The sequence below is a fragment of the Eublepharis macularius genome, chromosome 12, assembly GCF_028583425.1.
Source record: "Eublepharis macularius isolate TG4126 chromosome 12, MPM_Emac_v1.0, whole genome shotgun sequence".
Lineage (NCBI taxonomy): Eukaryota > Metazoa > Chordata > Lepidosauria > Squamata > Eublepharidae > Eublepharis > Eublepharis macularius.
The window spans coordinates 79,191,327-79,203,269 of record NC_072801.1 but is presented as its reverse complement, the minus strand read 5'-3'; the positions used below and the strand labels follow the sequence as shown (position 1 = coordinate 79,203,269).

Here is an 11,943-nt window from a genome sequence, read left to right as displayed (position 1 = left end):
GTCGAAAAGCCGAACCAATGAGAACCCGAGAAAGGCGCAAGCGCAGAATCCCTGGAACGGGAGTACGGAGAAAACAGTCGGATGGCGCGCGTGCGCTGTCTATCGGCAGCGGCTGGAAGAAGGGAAACGAAGCAAGGCAGAAAAAGGAGATGCACATGCGCCCCGGGCTCCCCGCTCAGTCGCGCCCTTCTCTTTGCGCATGCGTTTCATTCAACGATGGCAACAAAAGAAAGGGCGAACGACCACGCGTGCCGAGAGAATACGGCGCGGGAAATGCGCACGCGCACAAGTACTGAGCTAATCGCGCAAGGGAAAGGGAGAAGTTTAGAAGAGATTCGCGGGACGAGGCTACGACGGCATAAGTGTGGGAGGGGCCAGTGTGAAGGGGCGTGGCCTCGTCTGCAGAAGCCGATCTGCTAATTAAATGAACTGGTGGGGAACTGGAAGCGGCCGCGGAAGGGAAGAAGTCTTTTTGTTCATTCATTGACGTTTTTTATAGCCCGCCTTTCTCTAAGTCAGTACACTCAATTTCAAAGCCACGTCAATAACAATAAACAATGTAATTAGCACCGCTGCCTGTGCCACTCTTATCTCTGCCTCCCCAAATGGGGAGGAGCTATGGAATGGGTGGGGTTTAAGTGGCAAGAATAAGAGGGATTACTTTGATGAGAACTTAATATTTTATTGGAAATATAAAAACGCCTCGAATACTAATATGCAAAGCTATAATTAAATACTATATATTGTTATGCTGATCCTATACATGGTTGTTCTGTTATCTGCTTGTCTGTGGTATATATACACAGTGCAAGTTTTCTGTTCGTTACACACTCATCCAGTTTAATTCAAATACAATACAAAAAGGTTGCCATATATTAAAATATTTTTGTGTGAAATTTTTCTTCTCCCGAACCTGTTTTAAATGCTGTCAGCTTATTTAGAAACAAGTGCACACAGCCATAATCCACAGCCTTAATTCAACTTGTAATAATTCAGCAGTCAACATTCAACTTCGGGAATAGATTTTTTTCATGGTTTTGGGATATTAATAGTCTGGCCGCCACTCCTATGTTTCTAATCAGAGACTTATACTTTATTTATTTATGTCATTTATGGTGTGCCTTTCTCACTGAGACTCAAGGCAGACTACACCATGTGAGATTAGCACAGTCAGTATCTGTACTAATCTCACTTCCTGAGGGAAGCATCCCAATAAAGCTATTCTTGGATCTCATGGACACTTACAACCTAGTATCTTGCCCATAATTCTGAACATGCTGTACCAAAGGGGCACAGTCTCCAAATATCAAACCATGTCACTCTCTGCTACATCTCCAATACAACATGGAGCTGAAGTTGACAATTTTACTAATCTTGATGTGGTATAGCATTCTTTATACATTAATAAGATGCTCATGAAATTCCTGTATTTTAGTTTGTTGGTCTCCATATGAAATTTAAAACAAGAATCATTTGAGATACCTTTTTGCAAATGTTTCTACCATCTGCTGTCATCCATCAATCGCTCATATTTTGACTCTAAATCCCTTTGAATTGGTTGGGTTTTCTAAAATCAATTTTATTTAATGGCCAAAAGATACTGAGATTGGACAACATGTACCATTCTTCTGATTTGCAGATATTGATACCTAATTAGATCTGTTAACCTCATTAATGCAGCTACGACCCGGGTATTAAAGCTGCCTGATCTAAAACGCCTCAACAAAAAGAATATTCTGAATCAGGGTATAAGTAAAGTGTGTCACAGATCCAACTGGGTATTTATTCCGCTTTTCTGGCAGCATTCGGTCCGGAAGGAACGTAGTTCTCTGCTTTTCGTCCCTTAGCCCAACACACAAGCCTCTCTGCTTGTTTAACTCTCATCAGGGTTTTATTTGGTCTTTCCTGAACATCAAGCCTAGTAGCATAATAGTACACCTCAATATTTGGTGCTATTGATAATATTCAAGGTCTTCTAAGGGCCATCAGGGCCTTTCATCTCAAGGAAGTATCCCCTTCAGTTCTCCATGGAAATCTACTCCCCGACAGCTGAGTGCTTCTTTCCCCTGAGATGGTCCATGCAAGGCCAACGTGCTGCTGGCGGTGATGCCGGTGGAGGCGGCCCAGAAGGCAGCACTGAAAAGGCTTCCAGTCCCTTTCCAAGTGCTTTGCAGCAGAGCTCCTCCAGGGTACACCTGACAGCAAGAGGCAGAACAGCGAAGAGGGCAGCCCGTCTTCTGTCAGCCCAGCTCCCAGCTGCTCCGTCTCAGACGTCCAGATCATCATCGGGATCCTCTTCATCGACGTCATCAGCTGCATCAGGCTCATAATAGATCTTTCCCAGATTAGCTGGCGTCTGTAGCAAAGACGACTTCCTGAATGAGGAGACAAGACATTAGAGGCTCCTTCGCAAGCTGCGTCGCAGCAGGCGGGAAGAGCAAGAGGAATGCTGTAAAGCAGTGTTTCCCACCCTGTGCGTCGCAACCCCAAAGCGGGTCACGAAGCTTCTGAAAGTGGGCTACAGGCCAGCCACCCCTATTTATTTATTTATTTAATTTATAGTCTGCCTTCCTCATGGAGACTCAAGGCGGATTACAATAATGGTGGCTCCTGCCCTTTGCACCCTTCTCTTCCTTTCCAGCTTCTCCCATTCTCACCTCGCCCTTGGGCGGGGGGGTGGGGGGAGGGGAGCTGCTGGCAACTAGTAACTTTTCAACAGTACTGCTGAAAGAACAAAGCTAGGAGAGGCTGGAAAGGAGGTGGGAGGTGTTCAGCGCATGGAAAAGTGAAAGAGATGCATGGGAGCATAGGCTGTCCTGGTGCTGCTCCTTCAGCAGCCCAACCTCTTGCCCCGCCGTGCAGTACCCCACTGTCCTCTACCCGCAGTGGGCGATGTATTGCACTGAGCCACTTGCCACCCCCCTCTTTGCTGACATCTGCCATCCTCCCACATCTCTTCAACTAAGCATCCCCCACAGGGCCACTCCTGCATGGGCAACCGTAACAAGAGAATTTGGACTTGTGGGTCACCGCACCAAAAAGGTTTGAAACCACGGCTGCAAAGGGATGTGGGGCTGAAGACTACAGCGGGGAATTCATGCTCAGCCCGCCCTGTGTCCCCTCTGTTCACCCTGAGAAGGCTGACCTCTGTGTACAAAAAAGCAGAGCAAGCCTGGCAGACCCACGCAGGTGCACTAACCACAGTCCTTAGGAAGGACAAAAAGCACAGGGGCCGGTAGGGTGTGTGTGTGAGAATGGGTATGCAGGGCAGAATTAAGGTCACTGTCCTGAATAATCCCCTCATACTGTGTTTGTTTTCATGTGTTCACACAAATGCTTCCCAAAACTAGGGGCCAAAGCTGCCTCAGTGAAGGCCCAAGACCTTGAGCAATGAAGGCGAGCAGGAGGTCCTCGGCACACAGCACGGTCCTTTAAGAAGCAACATAATCTCTAGTGAGAGACTGGGGGGGGGGGCAGATATTGGTCCTGGAAAGAAGTTTCTACCTTTTGCAACTTTGGACAAGGCAGGCAAAAACATCTCCAGCCGCCCTCAAGCATACTCAGTTGTGACAACCAGCCATCGGACGTCCTGTATGTGAAATGGTGAGCACCAACCGTACTGAGCATCTAGGCCATATTTTTTAAGATTCAATAAAGAGTTTTCCGGAGACCCTCCTGTAATCTGTACAGCAACCATGCAAGCAAAGTCAGCCTCCCCGCCCAATTGCAGCTGGACAGCCCGAGATTGAGGCTGGCTTGGCTAAGTCTGTTGAAGGACGGTTGTGACGGGAGGAACCTGGACCAGGGACTGCTTTCTTCATAGTGAAATTAGACATTAGTAAAAAGCCAGGTCTGGAAAGGTCAGAAGGTTTCAGCACAGACTAGCCAGAAGGAAAAGCAGCAGGAGAAAGACAAAGGACTCCGCCAGTCAACCAAAGTGGGTCCGGGGCACTTACTTCTCCTCGCTGAACTGATACGGGAGAGGAACCGACTCCTTTGCCTGGCGCTCAGCCTCTGACAGACGCAGGTTAAAGGTCAAATTGGCAGCAGGATCCACCTGAAGGAGTCCAGAGAGAAAGGTACAAGGCGGCAATGATGCTGAGCCAGGCCTCAGCTCTAGAACAGGGAGGGAGGAATGACGGCAAAGCTGCTCAGCGTGTGCCCAGGTGCCTTGCCTCCCCCCTCCAAAGTCTAGGAATTTTCAGAATGGGCTTGACCCTGACACCCCTCTGCAAACAGAGGAACTGAGGAGGGGGCAATTCCTAGCAAAGGAAATTGTTAGCCCCAAAGCTCTCTGCGACAACAGGCTCCGCCGTTTGTTCTCCCTCAATTCCCTTTCATCCAACTGCACCTAACGTTTCTTCCCCTCAGAGGCTCTCCCAACACAATCTCCCCAGCCCAGGGCACCCGCTGCAAGCCACGGCACCCACAAGTTCACGAAGCTGGGGGCAGTCCGTTAAAGAGGAGAAGGGAGCGTACCGTAACTGGGACTTCTTGGTCATTCTCCTCTCTGGAGACGCCACCCTCTGGCAGTTCGCCGAGGCATTTGAGGATGAAATCTGGGAGCACCGTGAAGTATTCTTTCTGAAGGATTGGGGGGAAGAGTGGATGAGGAGGGAGCCAGACCTCCACGCCTTTGCTGCCCAGCCCTTGGCCAGCGGCATGTTTCTACCCCTCCGAATTCACTGCAGCAGTGAAGTTTTTCCCTTTTGTCCAGCTCACACATGCCCACTTAGAGGGAGTTAAACTGCTGCTCCTTTTTGCTGCACTCCATACCGAGCAATTTCGGAAGAGCTCTCTAATTTCCTTGCTCTGACCCAGGAGTAGAGAGGCCTCTGAGAAAGCCCCTGTGCCCAGCCCTTTGGAAGAGTCGCTCGCTACTCCAGAACAACCTCCGCTGGGTCCCGACTGCCCTTGCCATGGGAAGACCCAGGAGTGGAAACACAGGCCCCCGTGCCCAGTGCTGAAGGGCAAGCTCTACAACGGCAGGTGTGTCGAGCAGGAGGCCAGACCAGGAGGCTCAAACCCAGGCTTGGCCCTGGCACACCTTCCAGGCAGCTTTGAAGGAGGAGCTGCTCTCCAGGCAGATTCAAGGTGCTTTGATGCCCCACACAAGGTATGCGCGTCCCCTCCTGGACCCAGTTGACAGCAGCGTGGGCCGGGGGGGGGGGGTGCCAGTCCCCTCCCACACCACTGATAGCTGGGAATGCATAGAGGGGCCCCTGCTGCATGCAGCCCCTTGGGGAATCTTTGCCAGGCAACATGCCCAGGCCGCTCTCTCTAGACCTCACCTATAAAGACAGGGGAAACACTGACACCCGCCTACTTCCCAGCCCCCACCTTCTGCATCACTTTGCCTCCCGTTTTTCTGTGCAGCGTAACAGCCACTCGGGCAGCTCCATCCCCTCCTGGCACAGGCTCCGGTGCCGGCTCCACTTTCACCACAACACGGGCCAAGGTGTGCAGGGCTTCCAGCTGGCCGGTCTGGTGCAAGTCCCCGTGGAGGAGGGCCACAATCCGAGAGATTTTCAGACCTGCCGAGGACAGAAGCATTAGGAACTCCTCAGCCCTGTTCCTTGGCTGCAGCTTCCCCGCTGCATGACCAACAGGAGCCTGGTGGGCAAGGACCGAAGAGTGGGCTCCCAGGACAGGCCCATCTGGCCCAACCTCCTGTTTCCCTCAGCAGCCAGACAGATGCCCCTCAAGGTCCATCACAAAGCTTTCCCCTTGCCCCCCCCAAACCCCTGATATCTGGACAGGGATTACTACCCTCCCCCCCCACACACACACACACACGCCCTCCAGAAATTCTGGGATCTGGAGAAGTACAAACTTCCCACGGCCCAAGAGTGGAATTTTCAAGCACCCTTGAACCCCACTGCGGATCATTTTAGGAAATGTACCTTTTCACAGACTATTCCACCACCGTAGGATACAATACCCCTTCCCACCCCTCAAAACTCTTCCAGTGGAAAGGGAGAAATTCCTAACAGGAGTTCATTTCGGCAAAGATCCAGAGGAGTCGGCCATGTTAGTCTGTAGTTGCAAAATAGTAGAGTCCAGTAGCATCTTTAAGACTAAGCAACTTTGTTGTAGCATAAGCTTTCGAGAACCACAGCTCTCTTCGTCAGATGCATCGTCAGATGCATCTGGCGAAGAGAGCTGTGGTTCTCAAAAGCTTATGCTACAATAAAGTTGCATCTGGCGAAGAGAGCTGTAGCTCTTGAAAGCTTATGTTACAATAAAGTTGGTTAGTCTTAAAAGTGCTACTGGACTCTTTACCATTTTGTCAAAGCAACGCAGAGTCACAAGCCCACCTCAAAGCTGTGTGATCTGACCTGGAAGACTCCCACCCTCATCCCAAACGTGTGCTGGAAACAGTTACTCAGGCGTCCTGTGCACGCTCATAGGCAACTGTGCCTTTAGAGTTCACACTTGCTGATTCACATCCCTGGAAACTATTCCTCAAATCAAGCCCGGAAGCCTCAAAGAGTCACCCCCTCACCCAATGCCTGCAATCATCCAGCTTTCCCAGAAGTCCTAGACATCCTGGCATCAAAGTCTGTAGAGCTATCCAGACAACAGCCCTCATGTGGATGACTGCAGGGGGTGGGGTGGGGGCAGGAGGAGCCTATCGAGCTCTCCACCCCCTCCTTCCCCCTGGAGCCTTGCCCTCTTCCCCTCTGGCTCTTACCGGCAACCTTTGCCCTCTTGGGCAACTGTGCAAGGACCTGGCAGACGCGAGGAAATGGCAAGCGAAGAAGCAGCCAGCTGATCGAGTCCAGCACAACCGTGGAGGGGCCTGCCGTTGTTGCCGTCAGCCGTGCCACCAGCTCTGAGGTTCCAAACTCTTCTAGGGCCAAACCACAGCCCTGCCCGGTCCAGCCCAGGGGATCTCGAAATGCATCATGGTACAATAGCCTGAGGTCACATTTATTATTGTTAATAACAATAAGACATCCATTGTGAATAAATAATAATGATCTCGGGCCAAGAAAGGACGGTCTACTGGCAAAAGAATGTCAAAAGAAATCAATCCAAAATGCTCCCACCACATTTAATGAGCATCTACTCCATGTAACGCAGCGACACAAGCCGAACACACACAGCAATTCAGGCTGCTGTAACAGCACCTGTGTGCCTTTGCTGCTATCTATGTCTTTTATATAGTCTGCCTATCTATGTCTTTTATATAGTCTGCCTTTCTCACTGAGACTCAAGGCAGATTACATGGTGTGAGTTAATTCAGCCAATATCAAAGACATTTCAATAAGCCTGTAATGGGTATATAGATGCAAATTTGCAAACATTTAAAAAACAGCAGAAATCCCATACAGAGCTGAAGAAATGCTGAATCAGTGCACAAGTGATTCTACAACTGACATATTAAACAACAACCCAGTAGGATCAGACTTATAGCAACAGTAGTGAAGTCTGAGGTCCCTCAATATTTACAGCAATAGTATTCAAGTCTGTTGTCCCTCCTTATCCCTTTACTGATGGCTCTCTTGAGACCAGTTCCTTACACAGTACAGCCTTCCTATCTGAGTGAAAAGCCCCCTCTGCATCATTTGCAGAAAGCCTGGAGAGTGGGAGCTTTCCTAACCTCTTCAGGCAGACCATTCCATAGAGTGCGGGCCACCACAGAGAATGCACGTGCACGGGCGGCTGCTGACTTTGCCCATGTGCAAGGTGGCACCTGCAGGGGGAGGCAGACAGCAGCTGCCACTGCAAAAGGACACGGCAATGGCGTAAGAGCTGATCCTAGGCCTTTCAACAGACTTTGTGCCAGTGGCCGCCATAATACACAAAAGCAGAAGCCCCAGGCCTAAAGCCCAAGCAAGCCACCGGATGCTGACCAGGCACAGGGCAGCAGCCAGACCGCACCGGCAGTGGTGCAGAAACAGCCCACCACCGGCAGTCAAACAACTGGGACTCCCACACTGTCTGGCCCGGTGGGCATCTGCCTGAGCCTGCAGGGTGTTGCTCAATCTCTATTTAACTGTGCAGACAAATTGAAACAATTGCTGGTGAGGAGGGAAAGAAACTCACTGGGAGGCCGCTGCTGCTGAGAATCCAGCCTTGAATTCTTCCTCTGGGATGTCAAAGCTGAGAACCTGCACACATTCCCCCCTAAAGAAAGGAATTAAGGCAGGAGCTGATCGTACACACAAGCAAGAGAAGGAATACGTGGGGCAGTCTGATGAGGGGGGCAGAAAGCAATTAAGGGCACTGACACAGGGAAGGCAGAGAACGTCCCTCTCCATACGGGGCTGTTTTGGAACGGGGGCGCGGCAGAGGAGGAGGATGCGTGCAGTGGCAAAATGCCTTGCTTGACCCAGCGCTGAATGCAGGGCAGGTGTCCGGAGCTGGGTAACAATGTCACTGCAACAGGTTTGGCGTCATCAAGCAGAGTGCACAACAGGAAAGATTAAGTAAGAAAAGCTAGCAGGTGGCTAAATCCAGCCCCCTTTTTGTCTCCTCCTATTTTTGGCCGTTCAACCATCATCAGGAAGGCCAAGAGATGATTTTCTCCTCGCATGATCTAGAGGATCCTCATGCCAAACTAGCAGGGGGGCGAGGGCTGTGCTCGGGGGCTGATCAGGGGACAGGCCTGCCCTTTTGCAGCATTTCACAAAGGGGCCTGGAGTTCATTGCCGTCACCCACCTTTGGGCTGAAGCTGCTGCAAAGCTCTTGAGCAAAGTCCGGCCTTCACAGCTGACAGAATCTGCCAGGGAAGAAGAGATGAGCCACCAATTAGCCCCAGCCTTCTGCCTTTCTCCAAGCCTCTAACATCCTCTCTTCCTGCGACCCTCCAACAGTCTCACTCTCCCCAATACCTGGGTCTGTACGGCCCACCCGACCTGAAAAGTTCCTCTGTATCTCCCAAAATCAAAAAGAGTCCAGTAGCACCTTTAAGACTAACCAATTTTATTTTAGCATAAGCTTTCGAGAATCAAGTTCTCTTCTTCAGATGCCTGATACAGAGATCAGGCATCTGAAGAAGAGAACTTGATTCTCGAAAGCTTATGCTAAAATAAAATTGGTTAGTCTTAAAGGTGCTACTGGACTCTTTTTGATTTTGCTACCACAGACTAACACGGCTAACTTCTCTGCATCTGTATCTCCCAGGCTCTTGTACATTTCCTCCTCCACTATGAGAGCAAACCTAAGCAGGTCCACTTAGATATGTCTCATTTCATAAAGCACTTATTCCCAGGCAAGTGCTCTTAGAACCGCAGCCTTTGTCAGTTCTTCCCAGACCACCTGGAACCCCGCCAACCCTCTTCTTCACCCCCAAAGGTTCTGGGCTCTGGGTTCCCCTTTGTTGTGTTTTAGAGTCCTCTCCCATGCTTGCAGCCCAAGGCGGCTCACACGTCATGGGTCCATAAGTCCAATTAAAAGAAAATGCAACAAAGTGCGCATCAGAAGTGCACTCCTGGATTCAATCAGAGGCCCATCAAACCCAGCACCCCGCTTCACGAACGATGGCCAAGCAACCAGGACATGTATTGTCGAAGGCTTTCAGATCTCTCAGTGTCAAGAGATCCCTGTCTTTCGGTGCTACACCTCTGAAGATGCCAGTCACAGCTGCTGGCAAAATGTCAGGAACTACAATGCCAAGACCACGGCCATACAGCCCGGGAAATCCACAACAACCAACCAGGACATGGATGCTGAGACCTTCCCCTGCTGCGGCCTCCAGCTCTTGGATTCACAGGCTGCCTGCCTCTGGGGGTGGTGTCTGATGAAGGGAGCTCTGACTCTCCAAAGCTCCCACCCTGGAAATCTGGTTGGTCTCGAAGGTGCTGCTGGACCCAAATCGTGCCCTTCTACAGCAGCCCAACACGGCTACCCACCCAAACTATCTGGATACCATCACTCTCCATGGCCAGGTAGCCCTTGGAGGACCTCTTCTCCAGGAATCTGTCTAATCGCCTTTTGAAAGACAATTACCCTCAAGGCCATCACTAGTCTACTAGTGCAAATGAGACCCGTAATGCAAAATGGGGTTGCCAACCCTGAGTTGGGAAATTCCTAGAGATCTGTGGGTGAAGTCTGGAAAGGGCAGGGTTGGGGGAGGGGAGTGACCTCCATGGGATATAACGCCTTAGAGGCCACCCTCCAAACCAGTTCTTTTCTCCAGGGGAACTGATGCCTGTGAGCAGGAGATCAGTTGCAATTCCGGGAGATCTCCAGCTATCCCCTGGAGGCTGGCAACCCTGACTCCTGGCGGTCCCCTGCCTCCCCCCACCCCAAGCTCTTCCTCCACCTCACCCTGGATGAGCAGGAGCCCCTCGGCCCCGCCCGCCGCCAGCTTGCCCAGCATGCCGCTCCTCGCCTCCCCCGCCTTCCTCGGTGCTCGGCGCACATCGATGACGCCACTGTACGGACACGCCTGCCCGTCTAGCGGCGTGCTGGGCGCCGCCATGTTGGCCACGCTGGGAGGGAAGAAGTAGCGTCAGGTCCCGGGACGGCCCAGGAGGCGCGCACACGAGGGCGCCGCGCAGCCGGAGAAGGTCCCTCTCTGCCGGAAGGGGGCTCGGCAGACCCGCTGTGCCTTGTAGGGCAAGAGCAAAACCGTGACCCGCGCCATTGACGGGAAAGCTGAACCTGTTGAATTGCCAGCATGCCGGGAAGGGGTTGGTCGAGAAAGAGAATGCAGAGATGGGCTTTTCCAGCGTGGCGAGGCTCGTCCCAGGTCCTCGCTAGGAGCCATTTTCCTGTCGTCCCCACCCAAAATCTCCCTCTCCAGGATTCCCTACATTCTCAGGGACTTACTTGCGCGGGCTCATTTCTTCTCTACCCCCCCCCCCTTCAGCTACTCTCAGCATTCTGTGGCTCAAGGAGCAGCATGTTCACTCCTCAAGTCAATTTCGGGGTCTCTCTTTTGACTAATTTACAAAGACAGCATAGTTGGGGAGTCCTGAGTACACAGAGCCACAACCAACTGGTTGGTTTGCAAACCAGCCCTCTGCTGGTTCGACTCCCACGCCTGCCATGAGCTCAGCAGGCGGCCCTGGGTGAGTCCCTCCTCTCAGCCCAGCTCCCCAGCTTTATTGTGGGGGTAATAACACTGACATTGTTCACTGCTCTAAGTGGGCGCTAATTTCTCTAGAAGAGTGGTATATAAGCACAGTTGTTATTATTACACTCCCCTTCCTGCAGTGGGCACCCAAAGCAGCTTAGATCATTCTTCTCTGGTCCTTTTTATCCTCACAACAACCCTGTGAGGTAGGTTGAGCTAAGAGAGGGTAAAGGTCACTAAAAGGGCAAAGCGGGGATTCAAACCTGTGTCTCCCAGATCCTAGTCCAGCACTCTGACTACTTTGGGTTGCCAGCTTCAGGTTAGGAAATTCCTGGTAATGTTGGGGACAGAGCCTGGAAAGAGCAGAGTTTGGAGTTCTCTGGGGCAACCCACTGAGTTCCACCACCTCTTTCCCCAGAAAACCCTGGCCGCATCCCATCTCTGCATAAGGCAGACTCTGTGGTGTTGCCATCTCCTTGGGGGCTGTTTAGCTCAGGCTGCTGATTTAACATCTCAGTCCACCTGACTGACACCTGCCTGAAAGTCGATAGGCAAAGGCCTCTGCTGGGGCTCAATTTACTAGGGGAGTCTTGGTCCTTGTAAAGGCCAAGAGATTTCTCGTGGCATCAGCTGCAGTAAATCCATACATCCTGTGGCACCTTTAGAGGCTGGTTTTGTGGCAGCCTTGGGACCAATGAGGCTGCTACTCGAATCTGAAAAGTGGCCACCACTCCGCCCCACTTCCAAGACCACAGTTCCCTACTAAAATGCCCTTGTTATAGAATCCCATAGCCCCAAATGGCACATGGATACCTCCCACAATCCTAGGACATACATTTACACAGCACACAATCCACTTGGAGTGTTTGTTGAGAACACAAAGATGTTACTTAAAAGCTGGTTGCATAGCATC

At 51.4% G+C, this 11,943-nt stretch overlaps 2 protein-coding genes across 2 annotated transcripts in view; one reads left to right on the top strand and one right to left on the bottom strand.

Moving 5' to 3' along the window:
• Positions 1-8: 8 nt before the first annotated feature.
• ELP5 (elongator acetyltransferase complex subunit 5) lies at positions 9-10,345 on the bottom strand. Its single transcript, XM_054995192.1, has 8 exons — positions 10,280-10,345; positions 8,669-8,729; positions 8,053-8,133; positions 6,695-6,921; positions 5,341-5,534; positions 4,480-4,584; positions 3,957-4,057; positions 9-2,375 (listed from the first exon to the last, which is right to left on the bottom strand). The coding sequence occupies exons 1-8, from the start codon at positions 10,329-10,331 to the stop codon at positions 2,267-2,269; spliced, it is 930 nt and encodes a 309-aa protein (XP_054851167.1). The 5' UTR covers positions 10,332-10,345; the 3' UTR covers positions 9-2,266.
• The window catches only part of NEURL4 (neuralized E3 ubiquitin protein ligase 4), a 36,121-nt gene continuing 34,507 nt past the window's right edge, over positions 10,330-11,943 (top strand). Inside the window, exon 1 of the mRNA XM_054994552.1 lies at positions 10,330-10,457. Within this exon, the coding sequence (XP_054850527.1) occupies positions 10,330-10,457 (128 nt within the window). The remainder of the gene's footprint in view (positions 10,458-11,943) is intronic.